At 32.2% G+C, this 22471-nt stretch overlaps 1 protein-coding gene across 1 annotated transcript; it reads right to left on the bottom strand.

Annotated features, from left to right (window-relative positions):
- Window positions 1-1207: 1207 nt before the first annotated feature.
- On the bottom strand, window positions 1208-22107 carry LOC112679626 (D-2-hydroxyglutarate dehydrogenase, mitochondrial-like). The gene is made up of 7 exons (XM_025549510.1): window positions 21671-22107; window positions 17645-17842; window positions 12212-12405; window positions 7453-7621; window positions 4884-5170; window positions 3911-4082; window positions 1208-1734 (listed from the first exon to the last, which is right to left on the bottom strand). Exons 1-7 carry the CDS (start codon window positions 21915-21917, stop codon window positions 1448-1450), a joined length of 1554 nt encoding a protein of 517 aa, XP_025405295.1. The 5' UTR covers window positions 21918-22107; the 3' UTR covers window positions 1208-1447.
- Between the last annotated feature and the right edge of the window lie 364 nt (window positions 22108-22471).

Consider the following 22471-nt stretch of genomic DNA (forward strand, 5'->3'; position numbering starts at 1 on the left):
GAATTCTACATGACTAATAAAATATTATGTACGTATGGATATAATAAAAAACTCATACTTGTCATATTTATTTTATAAGCGTTAAATGTGTATCTGCATAAAACCGAAAAAATTGAAAACAATTATTTCACTTTATATTAAGGTTACTCTATTATATACAATATTTTAATTGTTTTATCACATTAATTAGTAACTACATAATAAAAATGTTCCTGTTTAATAAACGCATTTATTTTTTATTTTCTATGCAAGCTACTCAAGTTACACTTCAGAATGTTTAATAATTATCGGTATTTTACTCAAATACTATCGTTAAAAAAAAAAAAAAAAAAGAGTTTTCGGTAAGTATATAGAATATATCGTATAAGTAAATTGAAGTACTTAATTACATTATCTCTTGCACGAGATCAATGTTGATAATAATACTATAATGTTCGCTTATGTTACCGACACACTCGTATGTATATGTGTTCTTTTATGCTATAAACTCATAACTATTTTATCTCGGATACAAGATCAGAATACAATAATATCGGTCATAACATTATATTATACCTATTACGCGTGGCGAATGAGACCACCCGGTCGTGTTATAACTTCAAGCTTCGGGTCGGCATATTGGTACCCATTAGTGAAGCCGCAAACCATATTCATTAAAATGTTTATTGTTTATTACATTGTTATACAAATGTTTATCCATGGACACATAAATAAGTATTAACATTTACTCACAAAATTTATTTTCGGTCCAAATTTGTTAAAAAACTTATAAATAGAAAAATATGAACACATTTAAACTTTTAATCGAACAAATAATAATAGCGAAAACATTGGATGTGGAAAAAAATAATCAGAGTAAATGAAATAAATACGTCGCTTCATTTTAGTAAAACTAATATTTTATTTAAATATGATAAAAGATTAAAAAATCGCATCGAGCATAATGCATAATATGTACAACTAATATATATTTGTTCAATAAGTAAAAAATAATATATAGTTTTTTTTTTTTTGCAGATGGTCGACTTAAAACATTATTTATGCAAGGGTAATATAGTATTTCAAACGATCCTTTTTTTCTTTTTCACTCTCTCAGGGGAATGTGCATGCCCTTTTTTCCGTAGCGTGACACAACGACGGGATGTTCTAAATAATATTCGCACAGACATTAATGTATGTAAATATAATAAATGCACACACACACAAATTTACATGTTTAAATATATTTATAATAAATCGATCCAAAAAAATGTTATTATATTTAAATAGCTTTGGGATTTGGACAGCATTGGGGTAAATTATTTCCACAGTAACTCACCCCACGCACAAAAAAAACCTTTATTGCATAAAAACAAAGTTCCTTACGTACCAAGGTGTATCACTACGGATCGATGATTATATTTAAATATATATATAATATTATCTATACAGTTTTATAATCCTCAAATTACTGATCACCTCTCACCGCGACATCTGCCGTCGCGGTAGGAATTACTTTGTAAGGGTTCAGTATGCACTTGGGATCCATGGTGTTTTTTAATCTCCTCATCAGGTCGATGGCCTGGACGCTCTTCGTGTACTTTAGATAATGCGTTTTCGCCGAACCGATCCCATGCTCGGCACTTACGCTCCCGCCGCACTTGGACGTCCACCCGTACACGAAAGGTTCGATTAACTGGGTCAATTCCTCGTCGCATCTGGATGTCACTATGTTTAGATGCAAATTGCTGTCTCCTGAAACTCATAATATTGCCACTAATTTATAACATTATATTGTAACTCATCGCGGTTGTAGACGGTGTTGATGAAAAGTTGAGAATATTATAATCCACCTGCTAACCATTATACAGAGCGATGTCTCGGGGGCGTTAAATAAAACAGGCGTGAGCAAAATGGACGATAATAAGTTTTCAGGTGTTCGGACGAGAAAAATATTTTCTGTATTCTTACGGCTGTGGGCTTAATATTTTTTTCTCGTAGGGTTTGAATTATAGGTGTACACACGTAGAATTAGATACTAAAAGATCTGCAGGCATGTACAGGTGTTTTTTTAAAGATATTTTGCACGTTATACGAATTAATATTATTTTTTATTATCCTTTTATACAACATCGAAACAAGTAGTATAAAGTATTATTCATCCTGCAACCTTATGGTCTTTATACGGGTGTGGGGCGTTTAAATTTGAAAGCTCACGTAAACTTCGAACTGTTATGTAGGGGTTTGGAATCGCTGCTTTAAGATCCAAATCAAATATATGACTAACCTAGTTTAAGTACAGTTTATACGCAAATGTTGGTTTATCATCCGCATGCGGTATCGTTTGTTCACCGAAAATTGGATATAAAACCATGACACTATCGTACCACAACGCCATCGTTAATTTTTCGTGGCCGAATACAACTGTTATTAAGTCGGCTGATTTTTTCAACGATATTAATAAAGATTGTGCATGAAAAATAAACGGTCATTGTACGGTTTTCAGCGAATAATCGTTAATAGTGATTCTAAACTATAAAATTTATCAATATTATTTTAAATCGATTTAAAATAACTATTGTGAAAACCTTTATAACTCCTGATGATCAGCGTCAGTACTAGTGGATTAGTTTTAAAATAATTTATGAGTTTTAATTACGTTATTCGTTAGACATTTACGTTAAGGAAATCATTATTGGTTATTGATGTAATTATAATATTTGACTTGTATATAGTTGTACCATGTATTATTGTATTTTTATAATTAGTTTTTAAATCATAAACTCCTTTTTTTTTGATTTTTTTTTTTTTACAAAAATGATAGTTATTGTACATATTGTTTCAGCTAATTTAAATTTTGCGGACGTTACGGTATATTTGGATTTTAGTTATATCAGAATCCAAAATTATTTCTTCCATCGTGATCAACTACAGAATTATTGAAGAGCATAATATTAAAATCATTTGCAACTTAACCATGTCGTCCAGTTATAGGTTTTATGAAACGATTTTTTCATTGTTTCAATGCCATATTAACGCATCGAATTTTCACATTCTCCTAGTGCTTTTAAAATGTATTTTGCATGCTATAATTTTTCATTATCGAGGTTGTACATTTCATGAGTTAAATAAGATTTATTATCACATATTGTTTTTAATTTCTAATTCCACACTGTCGTATATTAAAATATAGTTTAAACTCAAAAAAAAAAAAATTGATATAACTACTAAAATTCCAAAATAAATTACGATAAATACCATATTTTAAGAATTAAGTTAACATCGAATTTACAAGGAAATAATGTTATTTTCTACATTAACATGTTCCACCGTAACGTGTACAAATATCGTTTAATGGAGTCGTTAATTCATATTATAATGCCAGCACGTAACGATGTACCTATATAATTACGAATAGTCAATAGTTAGTGGCGAGGGTGCTTCAAATCCCAATTTAAATGTGTGCCCAGAGTGTGTACATCCTATGAACGTATTATAATACGATTGATATAAGTTGATTTTGATTATATATATACATACACATACAATTATTAGTTCAAACGACGAAATTAATGTTTACTATTTTCGTTGTCAATGATCATGTTTAGTTGTATAATGTTAAAAGAAAAAATAAGTATGTTCAGTTAGGTATTCTGTAGGTAAAAAAATATAGTTTTTTATAGTTTTCAGGGTTTCACGAATATTGAGATACAAAAACAAATAAACATAGTATTTCAAACTACTGGAGTTTAATATATAAAATAAGTAGGTACAAATAGTTTTAATTTGTAAATATAATCTGTTTGTATGACATATGTTTTCAAATTATATTTGAAAGGAATTCCATTGGTTAAATCAAGTAATTACCATAAAAAAAATGAATAGAAAACGGAAAAGTTATTTGTAAGTTAATATATAATGTTGAACTTACCTATGTGACCGAATCCACTAACAATTTTGCAATCCGCTACGTCCTTAAGTTTCTCTCTGGTCAGTTCAACAATTTCGTAGAATTGTTTTAAAGGTATTGATAAATCAAAAGTATATACATAACCCAATTTTAATAACGCATCAATACCTGATTCTCGGATCTTCCATATTTTCTGTGAAATAAAAAAATCCTTAGTCTTAGCAAGAGATTCAAAAAAATGCCCGTTGAATGAATATTGTGTTTATAATTAGATTAAATAAACCAAAACTTTAACTAGTATTAATAAACTATAAAACTGTACAGTATATATTACATAATGGTAATACAATGGAGGAATTTTATGCTCACGAGAAGATCGTTGTAGTTTTATACAGCTCGCATGATTGAAAATAAAAGTCATTATACAATAGTTTTATGAAATATTAATTATTTGCGAATAATGGATGTTAATAATTTTTAAATATTGAACAAATTATCGATTTCTCCGACAGACATGAGGTCTCTATAGTTTTTGCATTTTTAGAAATTATAATGAAAATTATAGTAAACCTTGGGTTAGCGTTGACTAGAGTACGATATCTAAGCGAAATATATGTCTATTAAATCACTTTCAAATTGAGAAAATAAGAGATATTACAACATGTAAGTGCCGCACAAAAAACAGAATATTGTTTGAGCATAAAAACAATAACGTGATCATCAACCGGTGCTTATGGTCATTTATAGCAACGTTCATGGCGAAGGGGCATTCAAATAAAACGTTAGTGGAACCGAACATAAATTTGAGGGTGTTAATTTAGCATTCCTTTAAGTACCGGCCAAATCACACCTGTGCAACGAGGTAATTAGATCACATGATATTCGAGATTGATTTCTACGTAAAATTAATTTTAGTCCAATAAGCTACTGTATCTCTCACGGAGTCTAAAATGGTCAGAAATTGAAATGTGTAATTGCAATCGAAGGCACTTACATTAATGTTCGACGTTTGATCGGACGTCGTAGCATCGGCGATCACCGAGTCATCGAGGGCTTTTTCCAAAACATTTTCCATATGTTGGCCAACATTAGGTCGGCTTGAAGCAAGTTCGATGAGTACGTAGAACTGATATGTATTGGCGATTGGACATTGGAGCTGGAGGTTTTTCTCTACGCACGTAACGGTCACGTTGTCCATGAGTTCAAACGACGAAAGGGTTTCCCCGAACTCGGCCCGAGCAATTGAGAACAATTGTAGTACTTTATCGTAACTATCCAACCCTATTGAAGAAGTAGAAAAAATACCGTGAGATTAAAATCAAACCAAAAAAATTACAATGGTTCATCCACTGTGTTCCTTACGGGTTTGATAAACATTTGTGATAATATAGACGATAAAATGTTAAATCCTGAAACGGTCCCTGCAATAAAGTACAATTTGGTACATTTTACAGCATTCGTAATGCATTGCATGTCGTTATCGTACCGTACCGACGAAAAATGCGTATACGCTTATAGAACCACGTTTATAAACAATAAGTCATCAAAACGAAAAACAATGTCGACCCATATTCAAACGTTTACCGAACAGTTTTTATCGCCCAAAATGATAATTATTTGTCTGCGTTAGCTACACCCAATATCCAAGGAATTAAGTCTAAAAAGTATTTTCTATAAACGGATATACTCGTAGTTTCAAAATAATATAATTTACTTTTGTATCATAGATATGCTTTATTTATTTTTTTAAAATAACTTAACCATATATCTAGTAAATCTATGTCCAAAGAATTGGCCATGGCATAGAACCATCTTTATAAATTATTATTTTAAGTATTACACTACAGTTAACATTTAAACACAGTTAAAGCGATTAACAATTCTTTATCTGGCTGTGGATTTTACACCTCAAAAAATTATATTTACCCCTTGTGAGGAGGGTTACTACCCCCAGGCAGGGAACCGCTCAGTTATCGTAATAATTATTACGAGTACAATGACAGTAATTTGAATCCGTAAGATAATAAAAATGGTTTGTGAATTAACTTGACTTTTTTTTGGTACAAATTGGTTCTAGTTTATTTTACTTTCCAACAATCTTTAAAATAATTCGTAATGTATGATATAATATGACATAATTTTAGTCAAATATGTCATCAAAATGGTAAAACGTAAATACTAGGATTCTTTATTATTCTTTATTAATTAGATAATGTATTCATATTTAAAATTTAAAAATTATTCAAAATATCCCATGATAAAATAATATAAACAATTATACCGAAGTAAGATGGTATTATTTAAATTGCGTAAAATATTAAAAAGTTTTCGTAATTCTGCAGTTATACTTTTTAGAGCAGTGATTTAAATATAAAAATAATCAAACAATAATTGGGTGTTATTCTTTACGGTAAAGTAAACATTTTAAGTTATAAATATTCAAATCATTCTTATCTATTCATTACTATAATCAGCTGATCTTCGCATGTAGTTAATACAACTTATATTAATAAATATCGAGAAATATTTGGTGAAAATGAATTCATCACTTTAAATGCACATAAGCAGAGTAGCTATATTTGAAATTATAAAAATACTTTGTTAACATTTGTCTGACTGATTGTTTAGAATTTGACCAATATATATAAGAAATTACCAAATTGACTCTTAAGTAAGTTTTGGTTGCTATATAATTTATTTGAATTGATGTCTGCTTTATTTCAATTGCTGATTAATTTATATTGTAGTTTTTTCATTACATTTTAATAATGCATTACAGTAAGAAAAATAAAGCCACTCCATATTGATTTTGTGTCGGAATTTATTTTTTTTTAAAAAAATATACATTATACAAAGGCAAATTAATTAGTAAAAACTTTCTTTGATATTTCTTGTTCAATGAACACATGTTGAGCATATACATTTAAGTAAAAGTTGTAAAGTTCTAATCGTTAATAGTGATACATTGTTTCAATTTGTCAATTATAATTTAAGTGAAATAAATATAAATTAAACACTGCAAACTTATAATTATCAACCAATCAACTATCTTGATAAGGTAAAAGTAATCTACATTGTCATTTTTTAAACAAAATATAAAAATGGTTTTTTTTTTAGTTGTTGTTGTCTTAAATAAGTAATTATATAGCTGTTAGTTTAAGAAGAACATGTATGGTTGATATTTTTTTGGAATTTTGGATCTTGGAAATATGACAAGAGTTCCGTAATTTACTAAATGCAATTCAAATTTACAAGTGATGAATGTTTGAATATAACTTTAAGCTATATTATTTTATTTACAGTGTAGTTTATAATAGTTTTACAACAACTTTTTAATTATTAGATCATTTTTTTATGTCATTTTTATAGCTTTTTTTTTTAATTTAAAATTTAAATGGCTAAGAGTAAAAAAACATTTATATTGCTTGTCGAATCAATGTTTTACTTTTATTCTTTCTTTAAGTTGATTAAAATTTTAACTTAACATTGTTTACCAACAGGTAATATTTTTAAATTAAAAAAAAAAGAATAAATATTAAACATGTATTATTATATTTGTTTACCGATAAATGCTATATTTACATGCTTCGGGAGACGTGGACACAATATCGCTACTTTAGTGATAACACCCAAAGTTCCTTCCGAACCAATGAATAAATGTTTCAAATGATATCCAGTGTTGTCTTTCCTCATAGTATTTACACAGTCTAATATCGTACCATCTGCGGTTACCTACAATATTAAAAACAGTTATTATAGAAAATGAATGTTATTAATATTTTATTTGCTATAGGAATAAAATAAATTCATAACAATAATAATAATAAAAAAAAAAAAATAATTATAAGTAGGAGAAATAGTAATTAACAGCGTTGCAATAAGAACGATCATGTTAATACACAGTTATTATAGGCTGGACTTATTATTATAATAACGATTGAAATTGAAAGGATTATTTTTATGTAAGCGGTATCAATAATAAAATATTCGTGTTTTCGGTAAGTATAAATCACTTATTTACCCAATAGATATATAAATATTTCAAAATATTAGTCTAACCTAGGGTAACCATATTTATGAAAAATAAAACTGGAAAAATATGTTTTCTAAAAAAAAGAATACCTTTTTTTGAACTTCAATATTATATGCAATAAAAATAATTTTTAATTAGTTTAATATTTTAATAAAACATTTATTTGCATTCTTTTTTTTGCTGTGAGATTGAAAAAAATTCCTTAAATTATTCTATATTTTTATTGAGTTGATGTCAATTGTTCATAATTTTCTTCATCACATCCTTTGACATATTTTTTTGATGAACTGATTGCATTTAATAGTTTTAGTTGTGTTAACAAAAAATCATAAAAATCATTACAGGAATATTTTTCAAAATTATTTTTAAGAATTATTATTGCTTTGACAGTTAAATACTGTACGATAAAACGAATTTTTTCGTCCGTTCATAAAATATTTGTGATTGAAAATATTCTTTCTATTACTGCATTAGTTAATCTGCAAAGGTACAGTGAGCGTATATTTCCTTTTAGGCATTTAAAAAAAATCAATAAAAGTGATAACACTAATGACTCGCAACAATTTAAATAAAAAGAACTGATACACAGTGGCTATAACATAAGATCGTTGCAATGTACACACGTTACTGCACGACTATGTTCGATTTTTCGATTAATTTACCTAATATACCTATTATACCGAATATCGTTGATTATAAATAGTACTGTATATTGGTAAACTATTTGTATTTAATATCGATTTCGTTAGAAGTCTCGCACATGGGTTCGTAGTACATATATATATATATATATATATATATATATACACTATATGACATATCTTATTTATTTTTTTTTTTTTACTCTCAGTTTACAATTTTTATGGAAGTAACGGGATTAAAACGGGACCCTATTCTAAAAACGGGACAAAAAGCATCCCGTTCAAAGTTTGTCGGAACAACAGGACATAATGATAAAATAAGAGACAGTTCCGTTTTAAACGGGACGTATGGTCACCCTAGTCTAACCCATGATGTTTTACCGCAATAATTACAGTGAACGCATGTAACGTGCATAAGAATACGGTCGTCTAATTAAAAAATAAAATCGTCCGTAGACTGAACTAGCTCTGAATATTTTTAGTAAAAAAAGGAAGAAAAAAAAACACAAATAAATGGCTTTAATAAATAAAGAGGGTTGCCCTCGTGTATAATATATAGGTAGTTAAGCCCCAAGAGTTTCGGTGGATTACCGAGCGATAAAAAAAAAAAAGAAGAAAAAATAACATGAAACACTGATTTGATTAAAAAAGAAAAAAACGAAAGTGAGAGAGAGAGATGTAAAAGAAAAAAAAGAACCCGAACCCACTTAATTGAGCGTTGGGGCCGATTGCTAAATCACCGGCGACAGCAGCAGACGTACGCAATTATACAAGTGGGCCGGGGTAGGTTGTCTGGTGACCGACGGTGGCAGCGGCCTGTAGTGACGGTGGAAATCGTGTACGCTATGCGCATACCAATTCCGATTCCGGTGCCAACGAAAACACGCGTAATTAAGGAAAAGTTTTGGGCGCCAAAGCCGCGCGTTTTCCACCGATCAAACACATTTTTCCACCACCTCCGCGGGTCACCCGGTTTATCGGTGTTTTATTCGAAATCCGTTTTCGAAGGGACGGTAAACCCGTAGGAATACGTACACAGGTACAGTTTTTCCTACTAATTAATTATACCCCGATCGATTTCGATTTTAACTAGCCGGTGATAAAGTACCCTTTTTTTTATACATAAACCGTACGTGCACGAGTACATTATCATGGTTATATAGTATGCTTTTGACAGATATTTACAGGTCTGTTACTCCCGACTCATACACACACACACACGTACATGTTAAATTGTTTGATAAATATATATGTACATAATTGTACATTAAATAAGCCGTAACAATTTGATAAAGGACCATCATGTTGGAAAATTAATGTTGGTTTTGAATTGTTGAACTCTACGGGAGTTGTTGGAGGAAAAAAAGTGTGCGAGACGGTGATTTTTAATTCGATGACGTGAAGTATTAATGATCCTTTTAGTTTTCAAATGCTTCCATCGAGTGGATCGGGTCTAATACGGTACTGCCACTTTTGCGTTACGTGGCTCGAGACTTTGAGCTGGCGCAAGCGTACTGTAAGCTAATAATCGTGCATTAGGTAAGCTGAAACCTAGTTGAGTTGGTTCCTAGATAATTTTAGTTTATACCCAAGTTGGATCCTGGATTAATTTAAGCACCTATACTATCAGGGGTGTAATTTCGATGAAAAATCTAGAGTTAGTAGCTTCCATGAAATAATATTAGTTCAACAACTCCCAGATGATTTTCGGCAAGTATTGGATTAGTCATATGTTTTACTTCCTATTTTAACTGTCTTCGGACCGTTTACGATAAGTTTTTGACCACAAAAATTCATCATAGACAGTCCTGGGCACGTTGAAATGGAAAGGAAAATTTTAACGAGGAGTAATAGCTATCTGAAAATAATGCTGGATCCAACCAGTGTACTTGGGGAAGTCTAGACCCTAGACCCCCTTTCCTCGTAAACACGCCACTGCAGCACGCATGTTATAGCCCACGGGTATTTGCACAACTCCGCGTTGCGATGTATTTTATCGCCACGGTCCACGGTTGACTGTCGTAAACATTATAACCTGTGGCGCCGCTGCGCTCACCGCATATTCCAAACAGATTAAAAATAAATAAAAAAATATATTTGATCACAAACACACGCGCGCGCGTATTTTGATCCGAATATAATTTATGTTACACGTACAGGTACGCGCGGTAAAACGATTATTTATTATTATTATAAGACTAATCGACCATGAAAATGACCATGGCTGTGTGTTAACATGTATATTATACGTACAAAGTGCAAGCGATAAGTACTTGCAACACGAGTTTGCGTTAGACATTAAAAAAATTATAATAACAATAATAATATGTATTACATGGCGGTGCATATTGTAATGATACGATGTAAATCGATTATTGTTGTCATTATAACTATCGAATTACATAGTACACTTATGTTATAGGTATGGTTACGAAGTCGTGTAGTTAAATAATATCGTTAACAGCTAAAATTGTTGCATGTATTTCCGAGGTCCTCCGCGATCGTTTTGTTCACCTTCTGTGTCGGTCGATACATCGTGATATTATTAATTATTAATAAATAATTACTTAGTTTATCTTATAAGATTAGTTTATCTTATACGTATACGTACATATCAATCATGTATTTTATTTCGATAAAATATTACACTACAGCGATGCGAATTAATTTAATTTAATTTAAGAAGAATAAGTGAAATTATTTCTGATTTAGACCATAAGTGAATATCTACATCAAATTCCATTACCGTTTAGTATTATATAATTATTCACGAAGACATAAGAATAAAACACGCACATTGTGTTCTTTAAACTTTCTACGAGTGATACTTATAGTATAGAGTGATAACCTATGCGATATTATCTAATTTTATTGGGTATGCGTTTTCTCATTTTTCCAACTTCTTAGTTTCTCGGTTGGCTTTAAAATTTCAAAAAAAATCACATGTTGAATCTACAGGTAACTAACGGAATTACTGGATTTCGATGGACTTGAATAACTTTTGGGAGGCTCAATATTTCTGTTCATAGTCTCAGTGATTTTAATCGATTTTTTCAAATCAATTTCTCGAATGCAAACACCCACGCACGAGTAAGCTCATAATGAAATGTATTCTAGTTCTTCTTCTCAATTCTCGGTCATGTAGTCGTCGCGTAACGTTATATAGTCGTCACCGTGATCAACTTCCATCGTTTTACACACGGTGCCAAAGCAATACGTATTCACTGTATATTTTGCGGTGTATATGTGTGTTGTGTGCACTGTGCACGAGCCTCACAGGGTTTTCCAGTCGAGTGCACACACAAAACTCTCTCGGGGGTCACACGCGGTACATAATATATATGTATTACATTTTGTACACTACGATCTCGTCAATCGAATAAAACGAGATGGAAAGATGGGGGTGAGAGCAACGTGTATTCTACACACACACATACGCATTGGAGTATAGAACTTAACGAACCGTCGATCGATATGTATATATATATAGAAACGTATGTGTATAATATATATGTATTGTATTTGTTTACGTTTATAAGCTGCTCAAGTCCTCTCACCCGACTCTTATTCCATATGAGCGAGGAGGAAATTGCAACGGCGGCGATTTACTCAAGTGCGCGCGCGTGTATTTTTCCAATATTGACTTACGGCTTCCAGGCCCAGGACGCACCCCTGCAGCGTGCCGTACCGTATGACGCGTATGCCACCGGCGTTGGTCGACACGTTGCCGCCAATTTGACAACTACCCTTCGACCCTAAATCCAATGGCATCATGTACCCGTGACTCTCCACGTGGTTCATCAGCGACTCGAGCACGCAGCCCGCCTGGCACACCAACACTCCTGCGAAAAAATATGGAAATAATATAAGCTGCAAATGATACGATTTATGTTTACTACATATATTCAAATAGACTCTTATTTATCTTAGTTGTCGCTGTATATTGTTGTGTATCGGAGCATTTTGATAAATATATCATCATTGTTTACAGTCGTAATCAATATGGTTGAATGTAGTACTTAGGTATAGTTTTTTTTTTATTATTATTATTATCCTACTATTTATATACTGAAATAAACGCCAAATTAGGCTCACATTCAGAATAATATATACCTAGTTAACACAATAACGTATGCTAAAACAGCATAAAAAATAATAGCATTAGCTAGATACAGTCTAAATTTTAATAGTTTTAACAATTACTTAACCGATTAACTTTAATAATGAAGCGAGTCAAGGTCTGATTCATTTTCCAGTCTCAAACTCCTTCAAGGGGGTAATTATGTTCATAGTTATCATAATAATTGCGGTGGGTTTTGGTATAAAAACTAGGACTTTTTTTATTTTTATTTTTTATTATAGATACTAGTATTAAAAGCTCAAACTAAGATTTGTTTGTGAGTTTTAATATAGTTTTAATGTGTTCGTGTAATTATTGACGATCAGCATGAAGGTAATGCGCATATATAACGGATACATTTAAGTTACAACATTATTTTTTTTCATTATGTAAATTAGACGGTTTTGTGGTAGGCGTTCTTCGTCTATTTTGGCTTATATAAAGTTTTGTTTAAAATTAATTGTATATTTGTCAGGCTAGATAACATTGACATACCGTTGTCTACATATAAGAGGGCCATAAATTATGATCGCCAAAGGATATTTTTTAAAATGTATATTTTAAAACACATTAGAAAATAGCAATTTATTTGACGTATAACAATTGGTTCATTATTATTATTACTTTTTTAATATCTTCTGGTTAAAACAAATTGTACATTACATGTTTGGAGATGAAAAAAAACATGTATAGACAATTACCCGTATAGACGCGGCATGGCAAGTGCTTTTGGCGTTACTATGAAGTATAATATCTGGTCGAGTGTATAATCAAAAAAAGAGGTTTGAATTCAGTTAATTTTATTTTTTCCAACCATTTGCATACGAACAAAGCAGATAAGTATTTAATATAATTTACCTATCATTAGGTGAATTATTCTTACTGTAACCTCTATCTGTTTATTATTATAGATTCATATTTATTTTTATTAATCCTTTAAAATTATGTTGTTTAATCATTTAATGGTAATTTATTGATAAGTTTACCCTATTGTATTTATAAATACAATTATTCCTAACCAAACAGTTGGAACTATTAAAAGCTTTAAAAGTTCCTCGTAAACCTATACATGGCGCGTGTATTTGTTTGTAATTACTATAATATCGTAATACCCAGTGACGAAGGGACTATATTATTACACGCGTTTTACATACACTATACACCAAGTATCGTCTCTACCTAAGATATAACATACGTCGACCTTCGTGTTATGGCTACAAGAATTAAATGATCTTGATTTAAGAATTAAAAAAAGTTTTTAATTGAAATTTACAGCAAACAAGTTTTTAATCTTCATTAGTGTTATCAAATATCACCCATATTTCTTTGTGAATCATTTTTAAATTTTTTGCGAAAATAAAATCATGTCCGAAATGTTTGAATAGGATCATTGGTGTTGTAAACGTGTGTCATAGTCATAAACTACTAGTTAAAAAATTAATTTTCAAACGAAACAGTGATTGAAATAATACAACTATTACACACAAAGCAGCGTTTTACAAACACATATTAAGGTTGGATAATTTTGTTGAACCGTTGCTATTTATTGAAAACAAAACTAAGAGTAATTAATTATGTTTGAAAACCATAACGATAACATCGTGGTAGTTATGAACATGCAAAAATATAATTGATAACATGTTTTTCTTTTCATGTGGGGTCAATTTTTATGAAACAAATCAATTAGATCAGTGGCTCTTAATTAGTATGAAGCCACGGACCGTTAGTTATAACTTAAATTGATCCGGGAACCTCTTTTTTTGTAAATACTTACTATTCAATTTTGTTTAATTATGAAAATAATTTAGTATTTATTTTAATTTGAAAAACCTTTTTGTTATATTATTATATTATATTTTTGTTATATTGTCAAATATATATACAAATAAATATAAATATAAATATTAATTTCACTGAAATAAAATAAAAAAATTATTGTAGTACTACACAACCGTGGACCCCCTAAAATCAATACGCGGAACCTTGGGAGTCCGCGGACCACCAATTGGGAACCACTGAATTAGATTTTCGCGTTAACTTCGAGGTTTCACACCACATCATGTAGACATAACATGCTTAAAAACTTCTCGGATGGTATAGGTATATTATACCTATATTTTGTACGTGTATATACATATTTAATATTTGACACACAAACACGTTTATATATTTGAACATACATTTATTTATCGCACAATAACACGCATCGTGTTGGGACAATTAAACGTGTTTATATCCGTTTAAGAGAGATGCGTATCACGATGTAGTAAGACCGTATTTTTCTTCGCGTAACATTCGATCGTGTGCCGATTACTTAGCTTTATGTGTGTGCACGCACGGGTATATTACATACTATATGTGTACAGGGTGTCGTACACGAAGATTAACCGTATACAATGTACGAAGGTGATCTAATACGTTGAAACAATTGGTATATTTTACACATGTCTTGATTGTACCTAATCCACACCAGATATATCCGTTAGAAGTTTGAACTCCGTATTATCACGACTTTTGACTACACATTCCCACACAACATATCTAAATGGCGGTATAAACCACCCATATCCAAAGGGCCTAGGCTGAGGGCTTCGGGATTTGAAGGTCCCCAGGTATACAATAATTACATTATATTTACAAAATATAATTAAATTTTTTTTTTTTTTTTTAAATAAATATCCAACGCAAAATATTAAAATTATCTATTTATAAAATGAAGCAATTTTATCAAAAAAAAGAAAAACTGATTTTTTCGTCTGCATATTACATGGGTAGATGAGGTTCAAATAAATCTTAACAAATGTTGAATGTAAAAATGTACTGTATATAATTGAGATAAATGATTATTCGTAATATCACGGTAAAGTTTAAAATTATAATTAACAATAAAGATGTGAGTAATAGATTTAAATGAGAATTGACTTTTTACTAATAAAGTAACTGAGTTTAATAACGAAGTTTAATTGTTAATTAATAATAATAATTGATATGTTCAAAAAATATATGATATGTATCATAATTTATGTGTTTAAAGGTCCGGGGGCCTCACATACCCTAGAAACGTCTCTGAGATCACCAATGTATTACACCAGTTATGGGCTACCGACCGCGTGAGAACCACGTTTGCGCGCACGTGAAAAGTGGCGTATCGAAATATTTGTCAAAAATAATCACAAACTGCGTTATAACTCACAAACAATACACACATATATATATATCCATAATACCTCAAGCATTTTATATGGGTATAACGTTTTCGAAACACTATTATCAATTTATTTACGTGTACACACCTCGATCATGATTTTTCTTATTTGTTTAGATATTTTTCGTCTATATATATATAAATATATAGTATATATTTTTACAATAGATAAATCTAGTATAAATGTATGCTCAACTAGAGCTTATATTTGTAAACGACTAAAAGTATTGAGACGACACAATGTGCTAATATCACACATAGTTCATATTTAACAAATCCTGCAGGCTAGTCCTCATAATTTTTTCAAACTACTCTGCAGTGAATATTTCTCCTTATAACACCTCAACGTGATTCAGATAATTTATATTTCAATACATATGACCATACACACGTACTTATTGTGATGTATTTAGCTCTATACAAATTATTTTATTATATGGAAGTACAAATTTTTTTATATTTTATTAAAAATAAATATCAATGATATTTATTTTTTTTTATATGTTAGGGCTGTGGAAATTAGTGCTCTTGATACCCAAACAAGGGTACCATGGTTTTACGGATATTACCCGATTTACAAAATTTTAGGTGCCCGTTATGGATTGGGTACCCGTTTTGGATTAGGTACCCATTATGGTTTGTGTACTCGTTATTTACTTCACCAATAGGCTAGTCATCTCAAAAATGTATACAAAAGATGATGACCAGCTATCTGATAACAGTTTGATATTGTCGACTTACTACATTATATCTATACACGTACTCGTATGATTGTCACTACATATTATCTGCGTAACTATACACATACAAGGTATAACTATAGCCACTATAACCGTTACCTACAAGGTTTTAATGTAGGATTTCAAATAGCTTTTAACATGGTATTTAACATTATACTTGAATAAACTTATTATTAAACTACAAAACACTAAAAACACTCAAAAAATACTAAACATTTTATTTTTAAACCATAATTTTGTTAAATTAAAAGAGGATATAATTCTTATTCATTTGATTGTATAATTTAATATAATATTAATTTCCTCCTAGCAGGTAGATTATAGCTTGACCGCTTACGTGCATTAAAAACTTTCGGGTACCCAAACATTTTGGGTAATGGATACCCACTATCCGAAAACGTTGGTTATCCGCTACAAAACAAGAGCACTAGAGGAAATATTTGGTCTTTTTCTACTCCTTAGAGTCGCGTTCACGAACATACGCGTATGTGCAAATCTGCACGTAAACAGTATTATTGTGTGTAAAATAGGTACGTGTTTTATCGGTCAACGAACAAACCGGATTTTTTCCGTCAGTATTTTCCCGTACACATAATATCGCATACAGCGGTGTATCTAGGATTAATTTAACGGGGGGTGTTTTAAAATTTAACGGACTTGTGGTAAATGGAGGCTCTGGCTCGCCCTCTGTATTCCATTAATAAATATCATGTTTTTATATAAATTGTGTATTATATAATACAATATATAATGTACTATTTCTAGTACTCGTGTAGAGCAAATTATATTGTAAGTTTGCAATATGGTGAAATACCGTAAAATACGGTCGATGAGGAGGGGTGTTATAACACCCATATCACTCCCCTAAATACGCCCCTGATCGCATACGTAAACTGGGTATTACACTACTACGTTAAACACGCGCTTGTAATCCTGGTCGTCGTTCCGATAACACAACGAATGTGTTTCGTATGTACATTGTGTGTGTGTGTGTGTGTTCGTATTGAACTACTTACCGGAGACGGGATCGAAATTAATTATACTGTTCATTCGCTGCGTGGATAAGACCACCTCGTCGAACATCGCCACGCTGCCGCCTGACATGCCCGTGTTGCCCGCCTGGGGGCATACAGCTATGTTCCTTCCGTTGCAGTACTTCAATATTTCCGACACGTCCTTCGTGGTTTTCGGTTTTAACACCAATCCGCTCTCACCTGCACACGCACACGCATCAGTCAAAACACGACCGTAACAACGGTTATAGTAACAATAATCCTTGCAAGTAACATGTTCGCGTACAGGTATACGGCGCACGTAGGTTCGCGTGCGCGCGTACACTGATCCAAATGAAATGTAATCGCGCGAAATAATTACACAATCGTCGTTTAACTTCTATAATTCGATATAATAATAATATGTAAATGCGCTACCGCAGCTACCACTACCACCACCACCACCACGACCACGACCACCACTACCATTGTCGAGTAAATAGAACTCGTAGACGGTATTGTATGAATGTGCATAATTTTTCGAAACAGTTTTTAATAACTGCAGCACGCACCAAATGGGGGCAGGCACTACAAATAAACTACCGTCTATAATTTTATACATTATTTTTAACGACTGTGACGGAAATTAATTTAGACATTAAAACTTTCATTAAACAAGCAATTCGCTTGTGTGTATTTGTACTTTTTGTTAGAGAAAATTGTACGATATTGATATTGTGACTTATACTTTCTTACTTCTATAGTTACGGAATTTTAATATAAATTTCAATAAGGGATTAGCTTGAGTTGTTTATAGTTGGTTTGTTGTTGTCGTTGTTATAAAAAAAAAAAAAAAATAATAAATTGTAATTTTAACAAGATCCTATAGTATATGCACTGAATGTACTTATGAGAATGTTTAAAAATCATATTAAATTTGGAGGACTCTGGATGGAGATTCGAGTTGACGATTGATTGTTAAGGACTCAGAAAGAAAAAAAAATAATTAAGGTAAAACCTTTCAACACCCAATAATCAAAATATGCAAATATTAAATATTTCAATTTTATTTAAGAATGACTTCGACTTGAAAATTGATAAGCCGAAATGTTGATATTGACTACGAGAAAAATGTTGATTCTGTTGATAATGGAAAAAGAAATTATGGAGAAAGTTTAATATTATGATCCATGGCTTGTGTGGTAATAACGAAGAAAGGTATCTAGTTGTCTTTAGGACGGACAAGTCGAAACAATACACGAAATTATTTATGAAGATAAGTCATAAATGGGACTACGATATATTCTGCAGACGACTGAGTAGTATACAACTTCATCTAAAATCACATGGTATAGAGGATCTAAGAAAACTGATATATTAATACCATTTCGATGGATATGGTGAAATTATTTTTACTGCATTTTTATTTAAATTATGATGGGAAATGTTTTTAACAGACGATAGTTTTTTTTTATTACTCTCATTTTATTATTATATAATTATAAATTAATCGTAATAGCCGGTAAAAAGCTGATTAAATACATACTATTGCCAGTAAGTACCGAGCATATAAAAAGATTGCCACCGATATTGTAACGAAAAAATTATACTGTAATTTTTATGTAAAAATGTAATATAAATTCATGAACATAAAAAGTTTTAAAGTTTTAAAAGTGTTGAACAATACTTGTCATACGCTCATATACGTTATCACTAAACTAAATATATTTTAAGCATGAAATAAATAAATAATAAGAAATTTGTTAAGTTTAAGCATTTTATGAATCATTCGAGTTAATTTTACCTATGCCGTTTCTTATAAAACTAAATTAAAGCCCTACTTACTGGCCATACAATAAAACTTTGCGTTATGCATGATCGTCCTACTAAATCTAATCGTTCAACACATTATTTTACGTACGACACAGGATTCGATTTATACGATTTGATAGTTAACCTACGTTTATATAACTTTACAATAACGTTTGTGAATCACGCAATCACACGTGCCATTGCAGGATATGCACTCTTCTTAATTGTACGTCATACGTAGTGTTTTGTAAATTGTGTAAACACAGTAATAACTAGTTCTTCGGATTACAGTTATAAATAACTAATTTTTATACTTCTCGCAAATATCATCGAACAGTATGTAATAATGTTATATACACGTAGCTGATGCAACATCGCATCAACAATAATAATAAATGACATTAATTATAAACGTAATCGTAATCATTACGACCTAATGGTTTATACGATTATACGCGAATGATTCACGGCGGTGTGTATGTTTTATGATGTGGTAATAAATATTATCGGTTTTGATGTGTTTGGATGCATAGTTCATTAAATGATTCGAGTACATATTTAACGAGTACATGGATTTGTTCAGCTTTTGCGCACTGCTCGTGATTATCTACGATTTAGTACTGCAGCCAATGCCGGGTTAAGAAGTGGGGTATTATATTTTTTTTGGAAAAATTATTAATAATTGAAAAACGTGTATAACGAATAATAGTAAATAATAATAAAATATCGCCTACCGCATAATTATCAGGTGAGTGAACGTTAGCGTATTATTAGTATGACCATATTATTATTATAGTGCTCAAATTTTTTTTATTTTTGTTCGTGCTATCGTATTATTTTCGAGTAGAAATTGTATACAATATGTTTACACATAATCGTGTTTGTTGTACAACCATATGTCTGCGTTATAATTTATAATCATTAGATTATTAAATTTGATAACTAAATGTTATATTAAATGTAATATTTAATTTTTAATGATTTATTTGAACACGACAAAACAATTTTTTTATTATTCTATCGACTATTCGTCTTTCCAGTCTCGTGTACCATACTCGTAGTCTCGTCAACTGTCAACTTATAGTGAATGAAAAACAAACTGACTTAGTATTTCCGACAAGCGGTTTTTCTTCAATTAATATGAATAGAAAGCGCATAAAGTTAAGTGGTATTGAACGTTTATACTGACTACTAATAGTTCTAGTATATGAAAACTACGGATGTTACGAAATGTTTATAAATATAGATCAATTAAACAATTTAAACGTTGTTGTTATTAATATAATTTTTTTTTTTTTTTTGAGGGGTATAACGGGTTTGTAAAGGGTGGTATATTTGTCAACCTGGTAACAGCTGCAGCAGCGCAATAACAAAGATTTCATGGTTAAAATAATACGTAACATAACATCGTACGAAAAGAATATGTGATAATAGACCGATGGCCGAGAAGGAACAGTTGGATTCATCGAGACGCATTCGATTGGAGCTTCGGGATAGGGTTTAAAATCAAACGGAACGAGTGAGACTGACTGAGTTAGGGAAAGCCGAAGGGTAAACGTATAGCCGGACGGAGAGAGGGTGAGAGAGAAATATAATGCTGGAGAGGAGAAATGTGAAGATAGAAAAACGTAACATGAATACATAGTAAGAAAAAACGGTCGATGATAAATGATGCGTATTATGACGTGGTTTCGGTTATTTCGAAGGAACAGATTGTGGCGAAAACCGATAACGACCGTGCTCGGAGAGTTGATAGTTTTGAACCCTGGTCGGTCGAAATAAAACGTAGAACGTGTGTGGAACAACTTATTCCTCCTCCTCCTCTTCCACTTATGCGCATAACATATATCTGTACACGTTTCAGAAATGGTATGAAAAATAATGAAGTACGACGAGTTGTCCGTCACACATCTCCACTGCACTCTCTGTCAGCCGAGAGAACGCAACTGGGGGCACCCATCAAATCCGTCTATCCTCGCACGCATTTCCGCCACTTCTCGGCGGGTTTGCATACCGGTGTAGCTGCGTGACGGTCGAAATTAGAGTTCGAGACAACGGAACAAACGCGCTGAAAAGTAGTGGGAACGAGTTGCGTTCACTCGATGAACAGAAGTGCACTCTCGTGTCCGTCGTTATTTTTCACGCGCGAGTTCGGTTGGGCGAGGGGTGATTTTCTCCCTTATTTTACTGTTCACCGCGTGATCGATGAGCGGTGAACACGGGGATTCGTCGGCTTACCGGACACGTGTTTCAAGTAGTCCACGTTGTACGGCCCGACGTTTTGACGGCCGGTCAACACGTTCGACTCGCCCAGCAGCGACCTGAAGTGATGCACGTCGGCGTCGGTGACGCGTGCGTACTTGCCACGGACCTTCGCGGGACCCGAGCACCATCGCTGCTGGCACTGGAACCGGAACCGTCCGATCAGCGCTGCGGCGACGGGTAACGATCTCCGCGAACATTGGACCATGGCGAGGGACGACATGATGGGGCGCGTCGTCGTTTTTACCGTGGTTGGGTAAAATGAAAAAAAAACAATACTCGTTGACGGTCGAAATTATCACTATGGAAAAGGAAAGAACACGCGGCTGCCGGCATTCGATACGACGCCCGTAAGAACGTGCAGCCTTGTGCGATTACACTCTCCGTGGCACTGATGAGCCGTCAACATGTAGCGTTCGTCGTTCACCGCGTGATAACCGGCAGTGTACACTCGAACGTCCAATCGATAGCTCGAGGCGATAACAGCAACATTTGATTTCCAACGCACATCGGTAACGCGTCGTTACCGAAAACTGTTCTAAAAATAGATCGCGCGAAAATAAATCGTCCAATAATGATTAATAATCGACACGCGTGTCATCGATGTCACGATGGTCCGGGTCCACGATCTGGAGGTTAGGAACGTCCCACGTATGGAGCACTGGCGTAACTTCGAGGCTTAGACATTAGAGCGAAATGTTCAACAGCCTTCTTATCCGAACAACAGTATACGAGAGGTCTACTGGAAATAAAACCCCCTTTCTAAAACAATCTTGT

This window comes from Sipha flava, unplaced genomic scaffold (genome assembly GCF_003268045.1).
Source record: "Sipha flava isolate LNK unplaced genomic scaffold, YSA_version1 165_pilon_pilon, whole genome shotgun sequence".
Classification (NCBI taxonomy): domain Eukaryota; kingdom Metazoa; phylum Arthropoda; class Insecta; order Hemiptera; family Aphididae; genus Sipha; species Sipha flava.

Bases quoted from the DNA above. Each gene is read 5' to 3' on its own strand.
- LOC112679626 (XM_025549510.1), bottom strand. From the start codon at position 21,917: ATGTCGTCCCTCGCCATGGTCCAATGTTCGCGGAGATCGTTACCCGTC. The intron at 12,406-17,644 runs GTAAGTAGTTCA...ATTTTTTCGCAG, and splicing joins TAATTTCGATCCCGTCTCCG to GAGTGTTGGTGTGCCAGGCG. The intron at 1,735-3,910 runs GTAAGTTCAACA...TATGAGTTTCAG, and splicing joins TAGTGGATTCGGTCACATAG to GAGACAGCAATTTGCATCTA.